This window comes from Nansenia antarctica, assembly GCF_963989245.1.
Source record: "Nansenia antarctica genome assembly, chromosome: 4".
In the NCBI taxonomy this organism is placed as follows: Eukaryota; Metazoa; Chordata; class Actinopteri; order Argentiniformes; family Microstomatidae; genus Nansenia; species Nansenia antarctica.
The window spans coordinates 70,076,073-70,099,921 of record NC_137689.1 but is presented as its reverse complement, the minus strand read 5'-3'; the positions used below and the strand labels follow the sequence as shown (position 1 = coordinate 70,099,921).

The 23,849-nt window shown below is 43.0% G+C and overlaps 2 protein-coding genes across 2 annotated transcripts in view; both read left to right on the top strand.

The window, feature by feature from the left end:
• Nucleotides 1-23,849, top strand: part of srp19 (signal recognition particle 19) — a 329,264-nt gene that overhangs the window by 134,014 nt on the left and 171,401 nt on the right. The window lies entirely within an intron of this gene.
• Nucleotides 22,734-23,849, top strand: part of cntnap3 (contactin associated protein family member 3) — a gene marked incomplete at both ends in the record, with an annotated part of 90,322 nt that continues 89,206 nt past the window's right edge. The window contains one exon of the mRNA XM_080530085.1: nucleotides 22,734-22,821. Coding sequence (XP_080386211.1) covers nucleotides 22,734-22,821 — 88 coding nt within the window. The remainder of the gene's footprint in view (nucleotides 22,822-23,849) is intronic.

The window sequence follows — 23,849 nt, the reverse complement described above, 5'->3', positions numbered from 1 at the left end:
CCAGGGGCCATTGGCAGTCATAATGCTCGAAGTAGGAAGAATTATTATTCTTTTATTTTTTCCCCATTATTTAATTATTTAGAGTAGAGAAAGGGGCCTGGAAGGGATGAAGAGGTCTTAGGAAAGACAGTTAAGGTGTAGCCTGAAGAGATGGGTCTTCAGTCTACCGCGGAATATAGGGAGTGACTCACAGTCCTGACAGGAAACGATGTTCTTGTGTTCTGTCTCAGACTGTCAGTCTTAATCAGGCTGCTCCGTGTGGGACATTTCACTCTGGACAGTTGGGACACCTGCCAGTGTGGAGTTAGCCTGCGGGTCTATTGTCCGGACGAGCATACCAAGGATACCGATTGCGTCAACAGGCCTTTTGAATGCCGTCTTGAGGTTTTGCAGCCAAAAAAGCGTAGTAAATTACATGGTTTTTCTTCAATTAGGTATCACTTAAAAAGGGATTTGGTTTCTTTTGTCACCTATTAGCACATTGTAGAGGGCTGAGGCACACAGATTTGGTTGAATTTACAAGGACGCCTTTATGCCTTTGGACAAGGCGTCGCTAATTAGCATTTTTAAGGAAGGCTAAGGCTAAAGAGGAGAGTTTGAATCGCTAATTCTCCTGTTGTTTTCCACAAAGGTCAGTGAACAGGACGTTTTGACAAAATAATTCCCACCATTCCATGGTGAAGCTGTACTTAGCCATGATAGCATGGAGTTGCATGAGGTAGCCATTCTGGGCTCCTTGCCATTTGCCAAGAAAAACATCAAACAAATACAAAGGGTGATATTTAGAATTACGATAACAGGGAGGAAATTACCCGTCTAAGCCATACACACACAGCGACGCATGTAAGTGTCCAGAAATAATTGGCCTGTTCTCAAAGCTTAGCGCATACATTGACATGAACTGAGGCATTCATAATGCTTTCAGGTGGGGAGCTCTGTGATCTGTTGCTTTTGTCTCACTCATTCATATTCTGGACAGAGCACAGACACTTTCAAATGAAGTTAATTCAAAATTACACAGTGCCGAGCACAACTTCACAGCGCCTGTGTGATTTCACTGAAACCAGCTGAACTGAACTGAACTGTGGAAAGGATGACTGGAGTCAGGAGAGTTGTTTTGGACTAGGGGAACTGGTGGTGATGGAATCCAGACGGTTCATTTCACACTGAAACTGTGACTACAAAGGCACTTTCATCGGTTCACGTTTCAAATGAACTCATCGCTAATTAGATTTTTCATGGGTTTAAAACAACATCTAACTACTGCTTGAGCTCTGGAGGAGAGTTGTATTAAAAGGCTCATTACAGGGGCTGTGGACAATGACCCATATATGACTGTGAGAAAGTTTTTAAATTGTATGACCTTTCTGTTTTGGCAGGCATGTCATTAAGAGAGGGACTAGCACATAGCACACACATATTCTCGTGTTTGAGCTAAGATACTGCCGGACTTACAGAATCACTCTGATGCTCATAAAAAGGAGTGTCTAGGAAATGTTACAGATTACATATGGAGATGGTCACATCAAATAACACACCGTATATCACATATAAGTTATTTCTTATTCAAAATAGTGCAATTATGTGTCTGCTGTTGTGTAGAGTCTTAATGAGACATACTACAATAGCCCTGGAGTAGGTTCCATTTTCCTTCAGTTGTAATGGCAGAGGAGGCTTGAAATTAGTTTTTAATTACGGTACACAGATGCTTTCGAACATCTTAATTTAGGTTATGAACTATGGATAGAGAACGTAACACTGTCAACTTTAATTTGCACAGTTATACATTACTGTACCAAGAGAAAAGGGAAAGAAATAATATATTGTGTATGAACAGAGTGATGCTTTAGGTCGATCAAACCACAGCATTAATTATCAACCATAACGAAAGGGAAAATTAAATTTGTAATTAGTCTTGGGAGGAATATGAATTAACATAACCTTTAACAAATTAGCTATTGAATAATTGCAGTTATGCAAAGCAGGTGGAGAGCATAGAGATATGATAGCATGTCGCACTCATCGCTCAACCTTGAAAGAGACAGAATAAAATTACTGATCAATCTCAGACCGCCTTGCCATGCTTGGTTTCGGTTCGCTTCACAGTCACTGGCTAATTGTCATTCTCACATTCTGGCTGCCCTCATGAAGACAGAGAGCCCCTGTACTAAGTGGTAAATGGACAGCACTTATATAGCGCCTTATTCCAAAGCCTCTCATTCACCCATTCACACACCAATGGTAGCAAGCTACCACGCAAGGCACCGGCCCCGCTCATGGGGTTCAGTGTCTTGCCCAAGGACCCCTCGTCACGTGGCCAGCCGGGGATCAAACCACCGAACCACCGACCTTGCGATCATCAGACGCTGGCTCTACCTCCTGAGCCACGGCCACCCTGTAGGTGGTTTACTGTCCTTTTCTCAGGAGCTGCTGATGGTCTCCACACACACACACACACACACACACACACACACACACACACACACACACACACTTACTCCCACACACAAGCTTACTCCACACACACTTACCACTTACCACCAAGCGTCATTGAACAACATAAGAGAGACCATTAACCCCATGAACCCAAGCCCAATGGTGTGTGGATATAGGTAGGTCCCATTCTGTAGAGTCATGAGAATGACAATTAATGAATCACATCCCCCCCCTGCCATTGTGAAGTACTTGGTATTTGCTTCCGCACAGCAGCATGCATATCAAATAGCCTGGGGTATAGATGTAAGGATCTCTGTCATTGAGTTAGATTACCGCAGTGAAATTGTTTATGTACAGTAGTACAGTACAATCTTCACAGCTTAAACTAGCAATTCAAGCAAGCGTTGGCATTTATTGCCATTGAAAGCTACCTGTTCAATTAAGTGCTTAATTGTGAGTCAGTATGACATGCTCTTAAGAGTTTGCCCCTTTCATCATATTAGACTAATTTCAGACGATCAATGTCAATAGAAAATAATCTGGTGCTGGAGTTTTCTTTCGCATTAATTAACAGAGCTTTGACAGGTTGTGTGTGGGTGCAACGGTTTCAAGTACACATTGTCCTTCGACGCAATGCTCATAGTACAGTGTTTCATTACAATAATATGTCATCAATAAATCAGTTTTATCTGAAATCATATACCCTGTAGCAGCTCGCTATCTATCTATTGGCACATCCGAATGTTTTTTCCTTTCATTTTCAAGGTTTAGGTTTATGAATTGATCATGGAATAAGATAAATGGAATAAGATAAAAAGAAATATATAAAAATAATGCCGTCTGGCATTTGACCGCCACGACACAACTCTAAGAGAAGTTTTTTTGTGGCCAGACAGACTATGAATCCATTTACCCACCTGTGAGCTTGAATGCAGTGAGTGTGTCCTGTCCTGATGCCATGATGTGATACACAGACACACACACACACACACACACACACACACACACACACACACACTAACACACACAAACACTGACACACACACACACACACACACACACATACACACGCATGCACACACACACACACACACACACACACACACACACACACACACACACACACAGCTGGGATGCTTTGGGCTCTATCGCTGTCAATCTCCGGGTTCTCTCTCTGTAGATAGGACAGACAGGAGAGGAGCGCAGGGCAGTGGGACATGCTCAGTGAGGTAATGGATATTTACATGGGAAGATAAATAGTTTGCTCAGATCAGCTCGGCTGCTGTCACTGGTAGATTGCGGAGAGGAAACAGGTGTCAACGCTGACAGGCAGTGTTGTGTTGAGGAAATGGCCAACGCAGCGTGACAAGCCAGGCTGGAAGTGATTCTGTACCGGGCTCGAGTGAAGTCTGGAAGGAGGAAATTGTGTTTGAGAGAGGAAATTAATTCAGATTGGAAAATGTACCCCAGGGCGGTGTTAAACACATTAAGGGTTACTCAGAAGTGAGAAATTGTGTTATTAAAAATGACTAATTGTCAAAATCACATGCATAAGTGCAATTTCCTTTTTATAGGTTTTGGGTGTGAGAATTTAGGAATAGGATCGTTAGGAAGGTGCAAAGACAACAGAATGTACCTCCCAAATGACACATCCTTTGACCTAAATGGCTGACTTTTTAATCATTGTGCAATAATGTGCAATGTGCAAGCTTTTGTTATTACCCGTTTGGACTAAATGTAACAGCAGTAGCGGACTCAGGCTGTTTGAAGGCAGGGGTGAAAAGAAAAAAAGGGCACCTACTGCACAACATGGGACCTCATCAGTGCACATGGTCAAGTTTAGACCATTGGAAGGGCAGCCAATAGGGCACATCCTCTAATTTTGCCACTCAAAAGGGCACTTTAGTGCAACGTTTTTCAACTGTGGGGACACATGGTCAAGTTTAGACCATTGGAGGGGCACCAATAGGGCATGTCCTCTAATTTTCACCACTCAAAAGGGCATTTTTGCCACTCAAAAGGGCACTTAAGAGAGACATTTTTCAACCGCGGCGGCACCAGGAGGGGTGGTCGCCCCCCCTGCCCCCCCCCCCCCTGAGTCCACATGTGTGTAACAGTCTCCTTTCTGGTCTTCTGAAGAAAGCTATTGGCCAGCTGCAATTAGTCCAAAATGCAGCAGTGAGAGTTTTAACCAAAACAAGCAGAAGAGCTCATATAACTCCTATTTTAGAGACTCTACGGGCTTCCTGTTAAGTTCAGAATAGATTTCAAGATCCTTCTGCTTGTCTATAAAGCTCTCACTGGCACAGCACCAGAATATCTGAAAGACCTTTTGCTAGCATATCAGCCTAATAGAGCTCTCAGGTCTTCTGACGCTGGTTTTCTCTGTGTACCACATGTACAAAAGAAGAGACATAGTGAGGCTGCATTCCCATTTTATGCACCCAAATTGTGGAATGCACTGCCAGTTTACATTAGGGATGCAACCTCAGCAAATATGTTCAAGTCAAGACAAAAAACCCATCGTTTTAATATTGCCTATGACTAAATAATACAATTATGATTATATAATGATTGGAGCACTTTGAGCTGCAACGTTTGCAGGAAAAGCTCTACACAAATAAAAGTTATTATTATTATTATTATTATTATTATTATTATTATTATAACATTGTGCAGCATCTGGATGTCATACATCAGCTGAAAAGGTCAAAATGACTAATTGTGGGCTTTTAAAATGACTAATGTGCGTGTGAAGCCTTGACGCTGGCAGTGGTCAGCTCTGGCTCCTCTATCTTCCTGTTCTGAGAGTAACGCTCTCACCATTACTATTCTGCTCGTTGATCCACAGACAGCCCTCCCGTCTGATGGATGCTTCATTCCACTGACACTCTCTCCCCTCACGTCAGAAATACTGAAAATTCCCCCCAAATGGACGCCCTGCTTTTAAAAATGTTCCACCTGAGGAGGCCTGCCAATCACAGCTGATAGGCCAGAGATGCTCAGAGGTGATTACGGGGCCCAGTGGTGTGGCGGTACGGTTAATATCACGCTTCGCGACGCTCGAGATATCACAACAGCTCGCTCTGGACTCAACCTAAGTGCTCGCACAACAGAAAGTACATGCTTTTGTCTTCTCCAGTGGTTGAGTAGTCGCGACCCCTCGAGGGCTCGATAGACAGGGACCCAGCGCTGGGAAACAAAACGCTGCTTGGCTTGAGTCGCTCTTTTGAATACCAACACATCCCTAGCTCATCCCTGTTTCCTATTGAATTATTGAATCTGTGTTCTTTACCATAGAGCGTCCATGCAGAAAGTCTTAACACCTGAATAGAATTATACCCCATCAGTATGTTTCAATTACCACACATCATTAAGCGACTTCAATCGATAAGATCAATACCCTCGCATCTTTTCTTCACTGTCATTATGCTGACTGTCCTTAAAAATCCAACACAACCCAGCACCCTAAATCAGGTAAATCTTATTTTATTGACTTGTTAAGTATTGCAGGTCTGAGCAAAGTTTCTAAGAAAATGAGTGTATCCTTTATACTCAGTAGGGCTAGTGGTGCGCACCTACACTAGCACCGCGCTCAGTAGTGAAACAGACGTCAAGTTGTTGCAAACAGTCGCCCCGCAATTTAACTCCGACCGAGTCTCGAACTTGAGACCTGCTCTGACCTACCAACCGTCTTCTCAAGTACCCGATGTTAACCAGCAACGCTATCGTCTATCGAAAAGCTGGTGAGGGCAGGGTTGCATGATTTAAAGTGACCTTAAAGTGGTACCTCTCTCTACAGCTGGTACCTCTGTTAGCAGAGCTACACCTGGCACCTCTCTACACCTGGTACCTCTCTACACCTGGTACCTCTTTCTACACCTGGTACCTCTCTCTACACCTGGCACCTCTCTACACCTGGTACCTCTCTACACCTGGTACCTCTCTACCCCTGTTACCTCTCTCTACACCTGGTACCTCTCTCTACACCTGGTACCTCTCTCTACACCTGGTACCTCTCTCTACACCTGGTACCTCTCTCTACACCTGGCACCTCTCTCTACACCTGGTACCTCTCTCTACACCTGGTACCTCTCTCTACACCTGGTACCTCTCTCTACACCTGGTACCTCTCTACACCTGGTACCTCTCTCTACACCTGGTACCTCTCTCTACACCTGGTACCTCTCTCTACACCTGGTACCTCTCTCTACACCTGGTACCTCTCTCTACACCTGGTACCTCTCTCTACACCTGGTACCTCTCTCTACACCTGGTACCTCTCTCTACACCTGGTACCTCTCTCTACACCTGGTACCTCTCTCTACACCTGGTACCTCTCTCTACACCTGGTACCTCTCTCTACACCTGGTACCTCTCTCTACACCTGGTACCTCTCTCTACACCTGGCACCTCTCTCTACACCTGGTACCTCTCTCTACACCTGGTACCTCTCTCTACACCTGGTACCTCTCTCTACCCCTGGTACCTCTCTCTACACCTGGTACCTCTCTCTACACCTGGTACCTCTCTCTACACCTGGCACCTCTCTCTACACCTGGTACCTCTCTCTACACCTGGTACCTCTCTCTACACCTGGTACCTCTCTCTACACCTGGTACCTCTCTCTACACCTGGTACCTCTCTCTACACCTGGTAACTCTCTACACCTGGTACCTCTCTCTACACCTGGTACCTCTCTCTACACCTGGCACCTCTCTCTACACCTGGTACCTCTCTCTACACCTGGTACCTCTCTACACCTGGTACCTCTCTCTACACCTGGTACCTCTCTACACCTGGTACCTCTCTCTACACCTGGTACCTCTCTCTACACCTGGCACCTCTCTCTACACCTGGTACCTCTCTACACCTGGTACCTCTGTCAGCAGGGCTACATCTGGTACCTCTCTACCCCTGGTACCTCTCTCTACACCTGGTACCTCTCTCTACCCCTGGTACCTCTCTCTACCCCTGGTACCTCTCTCTACACCTGGTACCTCTCTACACCTGGTACCTCTCTCTACACCTGGTACCTCTCTACACCTGGTACCTCTCTACACCTGGTACCTCTCTCTACACCTGGCACCTCTCTACACCTGGTACCTCTCTACACCTGGTACCTCTCTCTCTACACCTGGTACCTCTCTCTACACCTGGTACCTCTCTCTACACCTGGTACCTCTCTCTACACCTGGTACCTCTCTCTACACCTGGTACCTCTCTCTACACCTGGTACCTCTCTACACCTGGTACCTCTCTCTACACCTGGTACCTCTCTCTACACCTGGTACCTCTCTCTACACCTGGTACCTCTCTCTACACCTGGTACCTCTCTCTACACCTGGTACCTCTCTCTACACCTGGTACCTCTCTACACCTGGTACCTCTCTCCACACCTGGTACCTCTCTCTACACCTGGTACCTCTCTACACCTGGTACCTCTCTCTACACCTGGTACCTCTCTCTACACCTGGTACCTCTCTCTACACCTGGTACCTCTCTCTACACCTGGTACCTCTCTCTACACCTGGTACCTCTCTCTACACCTGGCACCTCTCTACACCTGGCACCTCTCTCTACACCTGGTACCTCTCTCTACACCTGGTACCTCTCTCTACACCTGGTACCTCTCTCTACACCTGGTACCTCTCTCTACACCTGGTACCTCTCTCTACACCTGGTACCTCTCTACACCTGGTACCTCTCTCTACACCTGGTACCTCTCTCTACACCTGGTACCTCTCTCTACACCTGGTACCTCTCTACACCTGGTACCTCTCTACACCTGGTACCTCTCTCTACACCTGGTACCTCTCTACCCCTGGTACCTCTCTCTACACCTGGTACCTCTCTACCCCTGGTACCTCTCTACACCTGGTACCTCTCTCTACACCTGGTACCTCTCTCTACACCTGGTACCACTCTACACCTGGTACCTCTCTCTACACCTGGTATCTCTCTCTACACCTGGTACCTCTCTACCCCTGGTACCTCTGTTAGCAGGGCTACCTCTTTCTACACCAGGTGCCTGTCTCAGTAGGACTGGTCTGAGCCTCGGCGCACCTGCGGTACTGGAATGAGCTCACAGTGGGTCAGTGGCTCTTCTGACCGGGTCACTGGCCATGATGAATTACTACTCCACAGGGCCAATGTAATTTTTCCCATGATGTCAAGCCCTGTCAAGCCACAGACGCTTCACAGGGACGCGGGCCGTTTATTTAGCATCCCTCAAATCATTTGGAGAGTGGTTCATGTGGCTGATCCCTTGTCTGCCTCAACACTTCCAACAAGGCTATTCCCACGGACAGAGCTCTCAGGCCTTCTGAAATGGTGTTTGAATAAACGTCTTTACAGGATGTACTGTATTGTAATATTGTAAAAAAGAAGAAAAGGCACAATTCACATTTATAACCACCTCTCTCCAAAATGCTAAAATGTTAGTTGTCTCCAATGCAGAGCTATTTCACGTTATTGGCAAACAGACAAAAACACCCACTCTATTCACACTGATTAATAAAGTGAGATTGCTGTAATGACAAATTGACTGATTAATTAAAACTAAAAAGTATTATTATATGCCTGTCCGGTGATATAATTATTTCTTTCATGGAATAAACAACACTAAATCCATCTAGTAATTATGCCTACATTGGTGCTCATTAGATGTAATCGCCTTTGGCTTTTTACCTTTAGGTCAGAGGGGAAAACACTACAGCGACAAGCCAATCTTCTCAGGTAATTATGATAGAAAAGATAAAGTAAGCCAACAGTAAGAACTGTTCCTCTCCTCGCTGTGGACCTACTATAGCTGCGTTCCAGTAACATGACATAGATTATATATATATACTATATATAGCTGTGAGCTATATATATAATATATATCATTAATATATTTCATGTTAATGGAACGCAGTTATAGTAGTTACTAAAATATAGATTGTTACTCCTTACTTATTTAAGAGGCCAATATTATTATATTAAGTAAGGAATAACAGTGTAGCTTTTATTTTAACATGGACATATTGTCGTTAATAATCAACCCCTGCATATGTTTACATACCTTGTTTTTTTTGTGTTTACGCTTTCTTCAAACTTGCTTGATTAATAATGAGAAACGACTAGAATGTCTTGCTTGTGCATATTATAGCTCTGTGAAGTAATCGTTATGGCCTGCACTCTGTAATTAAGATGTAATTAATACTGGCAAAAATGGAGGCAAGTAACTATTAGTGGGATTACCCCAGGAGGATATCAACACCATGTTTCTGTAGCTGAATACCCTTACCCTCATAGGAAACACCAATGATGTGAAAAATGTTCCAACTGGTGCTCTGTGTTTTCCTACCTTTCCTATTCTATAGCCACTGGCCGACTATCTGTCTATCTGTCTTTGATGGGATTAGGTGCCCTTGAGTGTACTGCAGAAATAGGAAACATTCTCATGAGACCAGCAAGTAGCATTAAGATACTTCAGATTAATTCAAAAAAATCTTTGCAATGAAAACTTTCCCAGCCTTGCTGTTTACTGCTTTGAGGAGAGTTTGTAGTCATTGACTACAGTCTCACCCCGGACTCTGGTAATCCTTGCTGTAAGCGTGCTAATCCTTGATATGGAGAGTTATTCTATGTGGCGTGTTGAATCAACAAATAATATCATTGTCGAGGGCTTATAATGTTTCTGCCTGTTTGTTTGTTGAGCTAGTGCGAAAAAGTAGAGGAAAGTAGAAGACCCTGCAAGACAACAAATAGGATTAGTCTGGTTGTTATGTTGTTTTGTAAATATCAAGGTTGACCAGTTCCTGTGACTTATGGTCACACAATGAGGTCACCAAGCAGCCACCTCTTGATGACATCAAAGTTGTTCAAGGAGAAGATGGAAGGCATCATGAATACAGATTTCCCTTTTATGGCTTTTTGAAAGAACAGAACCCCATGGTAACGTTTTCCATTAAGATGCTGTTGCACCTGTGCAGTAACACTGTTTTAATCTAGGAACAACATTGTATTAACAAGGTGATACACACTGTCATCCATAATTGCATAGTAGTTGCATGGAGTTGAGTCGTTTTTGTGAGTCGGCAAGTGGAATATGGACTGGTCCTAATTCAGCTTGGTTAACTTAGAAAAACCACTCCAGTCTCAGAGATGAGGATTTCACGATAAAAGTCACATCCCATGAAACAACACTAATTTCTATCAAATGGCTGGTCCTCTCAAGCATCTTCGGTGCTAAGTTATTCGAAAATAGATTTCTACTCAATCAATTAGGGACCAACACAGAAAAGAGAAGTCTAAAGTATTATTGATTCTACCAAGTTAATTTTATGTGGTCTGGCTTTGGCCTTAAGGGGGTTTACTGTTTAGCGCTTTAAGACCATTCTTAATCAAGACAGACATACGGAGCCTTTCAGCGGTAGCATTTACCTCTCCCCTTGCATTAACCTGTTAATACATCTCCTTTAACGACCTTGTAATATCAGCTGGGTAATGGGAAAGTTTGCTTCAGTACAGAAAACTTTGTGAAGATTATCGGTGAAACCAAATACTGGATTGATTATGCTGTGCACAGCTGGTGAGTTGAGGTACCCGGAAAATAGCAAAAGATGAATTCAAAACTGAATTGATTTTTTTGTATTTTTTAAACATTTAATGAGAAGGAATCTGAAATATGTTATTATTAATTTAATAATCTTTTTTTAATAACCACTGGGGTGCTAAACAGTTCTATTCAAGGCTGAGTTATTTATGTGTAACACCTCAACTTTAAGTTGGTCTGATACTTGCAAAGTAACACTGTAATTCCTCTAGTAACAGCATTGTATTAACATCTTGTCACAGAGCACGGCGATTCATTAACAACTCAAAACAACTCTGGTCTGTGGTGACTTTAACATTATGCTTGGCAGAGAACAGAAACAACACGTTTCAAGAAGTCTTGAACAGCTGGGTTTCACCCAACTGATACAACAAGCCTCCCACTTTGAAGGAGGACACCTAGACCATGCATACTTCAGAGACAACCGAGACATCACAGCCAAATCCAACCCTCTCTACAGTCCCTACTACACAGCCAGAGACCATGACGCTCTCCTAATAACACTGACCGAAACCAGCAGTACTCAAGGAATGGCCCAGAGAATGTGTAAATGACTTCACAATTTTAGATCTGGTGATATTGAGGTGAAGGATCACTGTCCAATGTACCGGTATATACATAATTTAATAGCCTATCATCTCATATCATTTCAGATTGAACAGCGAAAGCGAACCTAGTCCTTCCCCTGAGAATTGAAGAAGGAAAGAAACTATTATATCGTACATTATTATTATTGTTATTATTATTATTGTTGTTGTTGTTGTTGTTATTATATTGTTATTATATTATATTGTGTATGTAAATAAATATCAACAAACAAAATTGTACCAGAGGCCATCGTTGTTGTACATGTTAATTAACACATATCACACACACATTTTCGATTGCAATTTTCTATATGATAGCTAATATACCTGCACCGCTTACTTCACCACCTGGGAGTGATTTTCTGTTTTTTTTACATTGTCAAACAACAAAGTGTTGGACAAAGGAGCAGAGCGTAAGTTTGTCACCCCTGGCAACCACAGCAAAACAACAACATCCTAATAATAACATCATCCTCAGAGAGTGACTTGTGTTTCTGCCCGTGTGCACGATTCAAAGAGGCAGCCACCAGAGACAGCACGGAAAATACCGGTGAGTCCAGTCCCCTGCAAGACCCTAACCCTAACCCTAACCCTAACCCTTGGCCTGGAACAACAATTTGTAATATAGAGCCAAAAGAAGAAAAAAGCGCGTGTACTACCCAACAATCTATATTACAAATGACAAGTTTGGATTTGAAATGAACAATTACTATGACCTTAAAGTAGAGATTCTCAGCTTGTATTTGATGATTTTGTGTACATAGGCCTAATTGGTTTCACCATTTTAAAATGTATTAATGTACACACATGCTATCTCATAGGAATAATAGGAAACAGTGTAGGCCTACAATATATACATATTAAATAAATAATTACAAATGATAAAATAATACAATTGGTTGGCTTATTAAAAGCCATGCTAAAGACGTGTGGCCATGTGGCTCAGTTGTTAGAGCATTGTGCTAACAATCCACTGCAATGTAAAAATAAAAGTGTCAGCTAAATGGCTTATATAATTGCTCAAATGGAAGTATCTGAGTAACAACCAACATTTTACTATAGTAGTACTACACCTACTCTAGGCCCCCTAGTGGTCAGGGGCCCTACCTGCAAGCATGTAGTCTGCATCCAGGGAGAGACAGTACTGCACCTGCCCCCCCAGCTCTAGAGGTGATGTCGGGGTCATGACTGCACTGCCCCATACAGAGAAGAAACTGTAGCCTAAAATATAGCATAGAGCCCTGCAACACATCAGCAGGCCAAGGTCATAACCTTTCTGAGATTCAGAAGGAGATTTCATATGAATATGATCTAAATTAATTGCGTTTGTGGTCTGTTTTCAATAAGCAATTCTGATTCTGTTGATTTCTAAATTTAAAACAACAAGATACCTTTTCATACAAAGATGATGCACAATGTAAAGCACACACCACACACAACGACTGACATTCCCTGTTTAAACATCTTCGCTTAAGCGGAAGGAATTAGCGTATGAGAGAATGAGTGTAGATTGAGCCTTCGCTTCAAGTGAGCGTTCGGTGGAGTTTGAGGGAAAGTTTTATAGGCTCACTGCTGCAGCAAAGCCTTGTCCATTGCTCTAAGCACCAGCTGCCTGGGCATCTAATCTCACCCTCTCTCTCCTTGAATGGTAAAGCAGCCCCATAAATTACTGTACCCTCCCTCCACTTTATTTCCCCTCCTTGTGCTTGGCTGAGTTGTGGGCCATGAATTTATTAAGCTTGTAAAAGGCCACGTCCAGTTAGTCTACAAATTGCGGCTCACCATACATTTTGTGGACCTTAACCTCCCTTGTCAGGTCAGTTTACAATGACCTCTGGCTGTTTGAAGTAAGTACGCTTATTCACAGCATGGTGGAGAACCTTTTACACACTCCAAAAGGATGATTTACTCCTTATTGTTTCCCAAGTTGCTGGAAACACCTTGATCTCTGATCTGCTCTTTAAAAATAAAAAATAAAAAAGACTGCTACTTTTCTTCAGCCGACGCTTCTGCCAGTGCAAAAGAGGCCAACACAAAGACCAGCTGGTGCGCTGAATATAAAGCAGAATAAGCGTGCATTGATCATAGAGTGGCTCAAATTTACTATGCAAACAAAGGCCAGATTGAAAATGGTGCACTGTGTTTTATAACAGCTGCCCAGCAATATAATAATAATAATAATAATTCATTACATTTATATAGCGCTTTTCCGAGGCTCAAAGACGCTGACAATATGGGAGAAACGGAAAACACAGAAACAACAAGCAACAGATAACATAGGCACATTGAACACAGAGTTAGCGAACAGGGAGGGGAGGGGGGTGGTAGGGACAGGGGAGATGGTTAGGGGTAGGGGAGGCTGTATGCATGTCAGGGGGGTGGCAGGGTTAGGGGAGATGGGTAGGGGTAGGGGAGGTTGTATGCGTGTCCGGGGGGGGGGGGGGGGAGATGGCTAGGGGTAGGGGACTATGACTCTCTCACTGGCCATCAGTGGCTCGGATGGAACTGGACGGAGCGATGGGAGAATGTGCTCGCAATTTCATTGGATGTTACATTCCAAGAACCCTCCTCCCCCCACGTGCCCATAGGTCCCCCCACGGGCCCAATGGTTGCTTGTTGCTATGTGCCTCTGGTCTTTGGGCCTGGACTTTTACGATCAGGTAGGACTAGTATTTTGCTGTTGTTGCCTACGCTTGCTTGCAACATTGACTATAGTCATATCCAACATTGATTATAGTTTGATTGGCGATTTTCATTTTCTGACATTCATAAATTATTCAATAGAATTCAAGGTTAGGGTCAGGGTTAGGGTGTTGATTCGTGGTTTGCAGTTTTTTCTTGCGAAAAAAAAGGATGGCAACCTCTGAACCCCTTAGATCTTAGTTCAAGGGTTCCCAAATGTTTTTCTTGCGAACATCAAATTGACATCAATAACTTCCTGTGAGAAACTATTGTATATTTCTACCAAATAGTGTTGCAGGAATACTTATCCAACTACAATAACAACAATCTGAGATGGTGGGTGTCATGGCTTGTTGATCTGACATGGCAATGACCCTAATGCAAAACCAGGGTCTGAACAGGGCATGAGCCTAATGCTGGATATTATTCCATTACTGTAACGACCACTTCAGATTGTTGCGCTGGAAAATGTTCAACCACTCTGAATATGCAGAGCAAAGCTCCAATTAGTAGGTCTGCACAATGAAGATGACTAATTTGCCAAACAGTAATCTTATCAAATTGATAGATTATGATTACAGTTATTTATAAAATACCAACTTAATCCTACAGTACATAGTCCTGCATTGATTTGACAGAATAATGGCATTTTTGTCAAATGGGGAGGTGGAAATGTTTTGTTAATGTCTAATGTTGCTCTATTGAAACAAATTATGAAGCACAGAATTAGAAACACATCCTGAGTAAATGTTTTTTTGTTTCAGTATGAACATTAATGTTTTCTCCTTTCATATGCAAACTGTTCCCAAGTTTACATTTAGAAACTTGTGAAATGTAAATGAGCAAGATTACTGCAGGCACACAGAATGGAGATCAAAGATAACATTCGGATGTACACATACTGTATGCATTAAGTCTTGTATGGTCTCATTGTAGGCCTATTTCAAAAATGTTCCAGTACAAAACGATGCCTTGCAGCTCTCCCTTCTGTGGACTAGTTGAAACAGCCATACAATACTCCATAACGCTCTATCGCACCATTGACACCGGTGCCTTTGCTAATTCACATGCTCACCACATCGCTTTTTTTTTCTTTCTTCTTTTCAAAATCTTTGATTTGTGGAATGGGAAGTTACCATGGGAAATAGCCATCTGAAAGCGAAAAAACAACAAGCGTGATCCTGAAACAAAGATGGATCGCCCAGCGGGAAGTCTGTGTTACAAGACTCACTTCTGTGAAATCTAATGCCCATTTTGACTCTGTGACACCAGTGTGTGTGTGTGTGTGTGTGTGTGTGTGTGTGTGTGTGTATGTGTGTGTGTGTGTGTGTGTGTGTGTGTGTGTGTGTGTGTGTGTCTGTGTGTGTGTGTGTGTGTGTGTCTGTGTGTGTGTGTGTGTGTGTGTGTGTGTGTGTGTGTCTATGTGTGTGTGTATGTGTGTGTGTGTGTGTGTGTGTGTGTGTGTGTGTGTGTCTGTGTGTGTGTGTGTGTGTGTGTCTGTGTGTGTGTGTGTGTGTGTGTGTGTGTGTGTCTGTGTGTGTGTGTGTGTGTGTGTGTCTGTGTGTGTGTGTGTGTGTGTGTGTGTGTGTGTGTGTGTCTGTGTGTGTGTGTGTGTGTGTGTGTGTGTGTGTGTGTGTGTGTCTGTGTGTGTGTGTGTGTGTGTGTGTGTGTCTGTGTGTGTGTGTGTGTGTGTGTGTCTGTGTGTGTTCACGCACACAACTACACATCACAGTGTGATTTATGCCTGCTGACAGAAATAGATATCGCTCATATGAAAACGTGAGTGTAGTTGTCTCGGAATCAGTTGAACATTTGGAGCTAGGATTTATTCAAACCTTATTCAAATACAGGTGAGGAATTGTGTTTACCTATATTTACTGTAATGTTTACAGCAAAACATCAATGTGAACTCAATAATACAATAACCGACAGGCTACGGCCCAATACACCACGAATTTCATGGGTGGTGTCCAGTGAATGTTAAAGGTTTGGATTTAAACTGTCCTGGGGAATGGAAAATGAAAAGTGTAGTCAACTGTAAATGAATATGATACACATGAGTAGATACTGTAGGTTTTCCCTGGGCCACTACAATATGTCACTGCAAATCCAACCCTTAGTGTTTTTCAGCCTTAGAAACATTGACTTATACCCTAGACCTGTACAGTTTCCTATAATATTTCACTATACCTTCTGCAAACATAAGACATTGCAGGGGTGGTATTGGGGATCTAATATGAAACCATTAAAGTAAAGGTCCTTCATTTTACTGCACATTTTAAGCTGACCAACAAAATATGTCTTCTCCCTATCTACAGGATCTGCAGTATAAATAATACAGTATGTTTACTATTGATAATGTGTGTTTTATTTGCTCAATCTAAATCAATAGTATAGACATTTACAACCCTGATGGAGAGATGCATCTCTATAGAATTCACAACACTTTCTCCAAACCTGTTGTGTTGTAAAGTGAATTCCCCCGGAACATTGTAGTAAAAGGAAAGCTGGGCCCTTGAAATTGCAAAGCTAGCGAAGCTTTCAGGTATTGTCGTGAGGAGCATGTCAGTCAACATCCACTGATGCTCTCCATTGACAGAATACTGGCTGCAGTGTGTAGAGCAAATGACCAGGGCCCTTTGAAGCTCAGGTTCTCCCTGTCTGTCTGTCAGGCACATGTATTGTTTAAAAGCCTTTTACCTGTGAGGACATCTGATACGACCATTAAATAGCCCAGTGGTTCCTGTAAGTGTAGTCTGTCAGCTGTGCACTGGGGTGTGGTGATGGTTATGGGGAGTGTGTGGAATCCCCTCTCGCTCACGGACAGTGCCCACAGTAAAAGCCTCCGTGTTATTCCACATATTCCCTCAGTAAAAGCCTCTATGTTATTCCACCTAATTCCCTCAGTAAAAGCCTCCGTGTTATTCCACCTAATTCCCTCAGTAAAAGCCTATGTGTGTTATTCCACATAGTCCCTCAGTAAAAGCACGTGTGTTATTTGTATAACTGTTCTCTTCATCTCATATCATTTCATTATTGAGTATAACCACTAAGTCCAACAATGTGTAAAATGTGATTATTCTTGTGGAAGGCTCTGCGGGAGTTGATGCAACATTTGAACACTAACCCTTCACTTCTTTTCAGTGGTAAGACATGACACTTGGGACAATAATGCTATAGGAGATGCCGGATTAGCTTGACAGCCAACACAATGGTATGTAGTTGTTTGTGTTGATGTGTTGGTGAAGGCAATGTAGACCTTGTGTGCCTACTGTTTACATTGTAACCCTTTGTGACAGGGTCAAGTGAAAAAGTCCAAGGCCATTTGTGACAGCAGCTGGTGAAAGGATGCTGTGGATAAATGGTAAATGGACTGCACTTATATAGCGCCTTTTTTGCTGCTCCAAAGCACTTTACAACGGCCTCTCATTCACCCATTCACACACACATTCACACACCAATGGCGGCAAGCTGCCATGCAAGGCGCTTGCCCGCTCACTGGGAGCAATTTTGGGGTTCAGTGTCTTGCCCAAGGACACTTCGACATGTGGCCAGCCGGGGCTCGAACCACTGATCTGCCAACCTTGTGATCATTAGATAGCAGCTCTACCTCCTGCGCCACAGCCGGATGCATTAGATGCAATCCAATGCAATGGATTCGGCGAGTAATCCCCACTACTCTACATTAACTAGGTAGTAGTGGGGATTACTCACCGAATACCAGTAACGTGCAGTGAGGTCATTGGCTGGGTAGGCAGTGAGATATTTTTTTTAAAAAAGCATGCGAGTAACGCAGCAGACAGACTTCAAATGGCATAGCGCATACTATAAAGGCAATCAATAGCCCTTATATTTTTTGCCGCAAAACTCACTTCTTCAAGAAGTAGGCCTACTACCAGGATCCTCCCTCTTAAGCACCTATTGTATTGTTAGTTTGCTATTCTTCTCTATGCTATTGCTATATTGCTATACTGTATTTTTTGTTTGCTATTCTTCATTTTGCCTTAAAAAAGCAGTACACTCCTATGTTAAATGCAATTAGTGTAAGTCGCTTTGAATAAAAGCGTCGGCTAAATGACTGTAATGTAATGTAGGCTAATATACTATACTATAAAGTCAATCACATAGCCCATATATACTATACTATCAAATAGCTGGTCAAAAATGTCATGTATTGTTATCTCATAACTACACATAGCGTAGCGCAACAGCCTGCATGGCATTACCTACATTCACCTGCATCTCAACAGGATTTACAGCAGCACGCAAAACAGCTCAATGACAATATAAATTCACCTGCATCAACAACACAGGATTTACAGCATTTGAACCGGCACGCAATAGCATACATTATCTTAAGCATAATGTAACATGCGTAGGCAAATGTGCGGCTAATTTCTCATCCTTTTCTGCCATCAAATGTAAAAGTTAGACATAATACCCACGATTGATGGAGCTACTGCTGGGGAAATGTAGAACCGCGGCGCGAACAGCAGAGGATGCCGCTACGGCAAGCCAAACGCAAACTGTCAATCATGCTGTCAGAGGCAGCCTGCACGGTGCCTCAACGTCCATCAATGAAGACAATGTGAGAACAGACTACGCATGCGCAAACCTACGAAACTGTTGGTCTATCACTTCGCATAGCACAGAGGCACTGCCTCAGCCTCTCGCCAACAATCAGCAAGCTTTGGGAGCAAACTCTCTTGGTGCCAGGGTATGCATTATATTTTTTAAAACAACACATTTTACATCATTTATTTTTATTTTAACAACATTTTAACACATTAAAGTTAAGAATAATGAGTAAAATAAATAAAAAATATTTTTTTTTTTGAGATAAAAAAATTATAAAAAAATATTTTTAAAAGACTGATATTCTTTTTCTTTCTTAGATGCCTGGGTGAGGCACTGCCTACCCTGCCTCACCTGACTGCACGCCACTGCCGAATACATTGCATTGCAATATTTTGGCTTGACTAGTGACTAGTTAAATTTTCAGAATAAAAGTCTGAACATTTGGTCGGTTGCCGACTTGTTCCTGCTGTCACCAGCTGCTGTCACATTTTCCAGATTCTTAAAGTTCAGAATGTAAACTTTAAAATTATGTGTCGTACATTGAAATCTGAAAATACTAGTTGAAGAAGATATGCTTATTTGAATGTTGGTACACCTCAAACCAAATACCGGAGGAACTCGCTCTGAATCAAGACACACCCAAAACAGCTGCTAGTCGCTAGCATGTAAAAAGGAACATCGCTATGAACATACGCCTAACTACATGTTTAGCACATCATAACATGCTGATAGAACATCAACATGCTAAAAACACATAACTACACATAATTAGATGATCACACAGTCCTTGCTTTTGAACATGTCCTAAAACGTTCATTTGTTTACAAGCCATGTGCCACTTACCCATTAGCCTACGGCAGACGATACAGTGAATCCAATTCACCAGTATTTAGTGATCCTAAAACTGTTGTTTGTTATATCGAGTAGGCACTTCAACACTCAAACTTTCGTAATATGCAAAAAACTGAAAACATTTTTTGGTCATTTGCGCGACTTGAGAATTGAGAATTGACATGCGGACCTTTTCATCAGACCGTGTCACATTTACCAGATGCTTTTATCCAAAGTGACTTACAATTAGAGATTCTAGGGAGTAATTTAGGGCTAAGTGCCCTGTGCCTTACTCATGGGCACACTAAGAACTACTGCACACTAAAATCAAATAATCTTCCAAGAAACGGTAAGGAGCTGCTGTACAGGTCAACATGCTGTTCTCTGTGTGCCTCAAGCACATCTCACCCACACCCACACCCACACACCACACACACGCGCCCGCCCAAAGATATCTCAGTTAGGGGTTAGGGTTAGATCTCAGTCTGTTAGGGTTAGATCTCAGTTTGGGTAAGGGGTTAGATCTCAGTCTGTTAGGGTTAGATCTCAGTTTGGGTTAAGGTTCTATCTCAGATGTCTGAAGGTGTGTTGGCACTGGAGGTCTTTTTCAGGTGATGGATGGAGTATCTTGGCAGCAGTCTTTATCGTTACCATAGAAATACAAGACGATCGGTGGAGTAGGGCATCCCTCTCAGCAGTTAGCTCACCAGACGACACAACGTAGTCTCCCAATTATTATGTTCTGAGGGATCGTAGTATTAGGCAAGAACTTTGACTGGATAAGATTAGGCTTTAACTTGTTAACGTTAGTTAAGTTAACATCGGTTTTCAGGGGAAGGGTAGAGAAGAAAGTGTCCCCAGCGTAATTCAAACAAGCAACGTTCGGTTGGTTCTAGGTCTTTGTTTCTGCAGAAACGATCGTCCCAAAATTATTGGAGACTTGAGATGATATTGATTAGGTTGAATGTAAAAGATCATAACAGGTACATTGTAACGTACGTCTTTAATAATGGGATTGAACTCTGGTTTCCTGCTAACAAAGCAAGTGCACTATCCACAGTGCTATTATAATTGACACATTTAGAAGTACTCATAAGACACAGTCTGAGGCCAAATGTGTTTTTCAATCCAACCACTTTCCAATTATTTTAAATGGATTGACTTATATATAGTGCCTTATTCCAAAGCATTTTACAATGGCCTCTCATTCACCCATTCACACACACATTCACACACCAATGGGGGCAAGCTACCATGCAAGGCGCCGGCCCGCTCATTGGGAGCAATTTGGGGTTAAGTGTCTTGCCCAAGGACACTTCAACATGTGGCCAGCCGGGCTGGAACCGCCTATCTGCCAACCTTGCGATCATTAGATGCCAGCTCTACCTCCTGTGCCACAGCCGCCCCCCGTTTTCAATGGGAAGGACACCTCGTGCTCCTGCACCAAAGCGGCGCCTTGCTGTTTTTGGCAGAGGGCTCTGCCCGCCCTCATATTGAACTGTGTTCAACTTTCTGAAAGGAACACTCAGCATCAATGTCATTTTGGCCCAAGGAACCAATCAAATTGATGGAGGGGCGGGACAAACAGAAAATTCACAACAAGGTGGAGGCTACTTCAGTGGAAAATTAGGATATTCCACTACAGTTTCTGAAATAAATATACACTATTTTTGTATGAAACAAACAATATCTAAAAGTGTTTTACCCACTCTTGCTAGCAAGCTACTCTGTCACTAGCATAGAAATACATACAAAGTTTGTGTTAGGATAATAGCTAAACCTTGCCAGACCAAGCAATGTATTTCCAAGGCCATTGTTTCTTGTAGGCCTACGCCTTGCCTTGTTTTACAGGCAAATGCGTGTTTGGTGGACACGGACTGCACAAAACGCCTACAAAAAAGCTAGGCAAGCCACTTCTGAGGGTACCTGAAACACGAAACACGAAACACCAGCCTTCTGCGTGGAAAAATACTTCTTTGTTGTTGCTATGCTACCTGACACAGTGATTTAAAAAGGCGGTGGTCAATTAAAAAAATTGGCCCTTAACACTTAATCAGCCAATCAGACAATTTCAGTGCGTTCTACCACCCAGTATCCTTACATTTTCAAAAGCACATCAGGATAAGCTAGTATAAAGCTATTTTGCCGTGTTTCTGTGTAGGAAGCAGGCTAATTTACAAGTGGCCAACTAGTGGTCGTTGTGTGTAAATAGCAGCTTGAGCATTGTAAAGAAGGCAGCTCTTTTAGTAGGTAAAAAAGGCACGGCTGTTCTAGTGTTAAGGCTACCTCCTCTGTATAGACATGGATCCAGTGGCATTAAACCCCGGTATCTGGCTTCAAGAGCATATCATCATCAACTGGACTTTGGATACATCTGCACTAGAGGTGTGTGTGTGTGTGTGTGTGTGTGTGTGTGTGTGTGTGTGTGTGTGTGTGTGTGTGTGTGCGTGTGAATGTGTGTGTATGTGTGTGTGTGCGCGTTTGTGTGTGTGTGTATGAGTATGTGCGTGTGTGCATGTGTTTGTGCGTGCATATGCGCGTGTGTGTGTGCATGTGTTTGTTTGGGTGTGCGTGCGTGCATAATTATGTGCGTGTGTGTGTTGGGGTGTTTGTGTGTGACGGCTCTCCACTATGCAACCACCGTTATAGACATGATTACAGCATATACCGTATAGTCTATTGAAGTGCAATTTGGTTTTCAAAGTTTTACGTTTTTCACAATTTCTAAGAGGGCACTTTAAAAACTGCGCGGCTAAACGGAGGCTGGTCTGTCGGTGCGCCTGCCAGTGTCCCTGTGACTCCACACAGAATGTATCCAACCACTCTGGGAGTCGGCAGCAGCCGGATGGCGTAAGAATTGCACAGTGCGGACACACACACACTCCCACAGTGCGGACACACACACAGAGCACAGAGGCGGACACACACACAGAGCACAGAGGCGCACGAGATTCACCAAGGAGCTCGAGGAGGACAGGACAGGACCCTCTCCTCCAGCAGCATCCGACTATCTTTTCAACATGGATTTGAGGATCAAAAGACCCAGTGGAATGATTTTACAGCTCGCCATCCTTCTTCTTTGCTGCTCATATGGGGCAATTGGAAAAGGTGAGCACTATGCGTATCGTACCCCCCCCCCCAAAAAAAGATTCGCAGCGAGTTGATGCGGACCTGCTGAGCTGAGCTGAGCCGAGCGGAAAGCCGTTTGCTTTCTTTGAAATTAAGACAACTTAAGTTTTTCTTTTCTTTTCTGAACTTTCCCGTGCGTTATCGGAATGATCGCATGTAAAGCCTTTTATCTGTAGGCTATAGGACGTCGTCAATGGATTCTGACTTTTTATAAGGCTACCGTTAGGCTATAGATGCTGTGACATTGTCATACACGCTGTGTATTCGTTTCCACACTGCCGATTCTTCTCCTTGTATATTTATATGTATATTTATATACAGACTCAGTCTGTCATTCATTTAGAAACCTTCTCCGTAGCCATGTGGAGAGGTGACGCGCTGTGGATGAGGATGTCTCACTTGACATAAATGCGCAGCCATCCCGTGTCAGAAGGAGAATAGCTTCTTGCTTCCAGAGTTCACAGGATTCTCCAATATTGCAGATGCTGTAGTAGGCTATACCCTCGTGGTTGGGGGGAAGCGCTATTAAAGCGCAAACAAACACGACAATGAATTGTTTTAATAATAATAATGGGGGGGGAAAAAGAACAAGGATATACAAGTTACTAATTACCACCTTATTAAATAGATTGCACAGTAGTGCGTCGCACATTACGCACAACTCCATAGATGATCGATTCACCGTTTCAATAGCCTTTATTTGATTGTTTGCCTTTTGCACTCGTAGCGGATTCTCTCCGGGACAAAGTCTCGAGGCTGTGCTGTGGGGACAAGGCAAGCCCTTTACCCAGCTATCAATGGTTTGGTTGCAGGTTCGTACAATTAGTAAATAAAATAAAATAAAAAACGCCTACTCGTTGAATAAAACACATACAGGAAACCTGTTGTCTTCGAATGAGACCCTGTGGATTTGAAAAGTAGTTGGATGATGGAGTGGTCTCAATACTTCCCTTTTAAATTAAAATGATAACAAGTTGGCAATATAAGAGTAGTGTAACATGTGCATG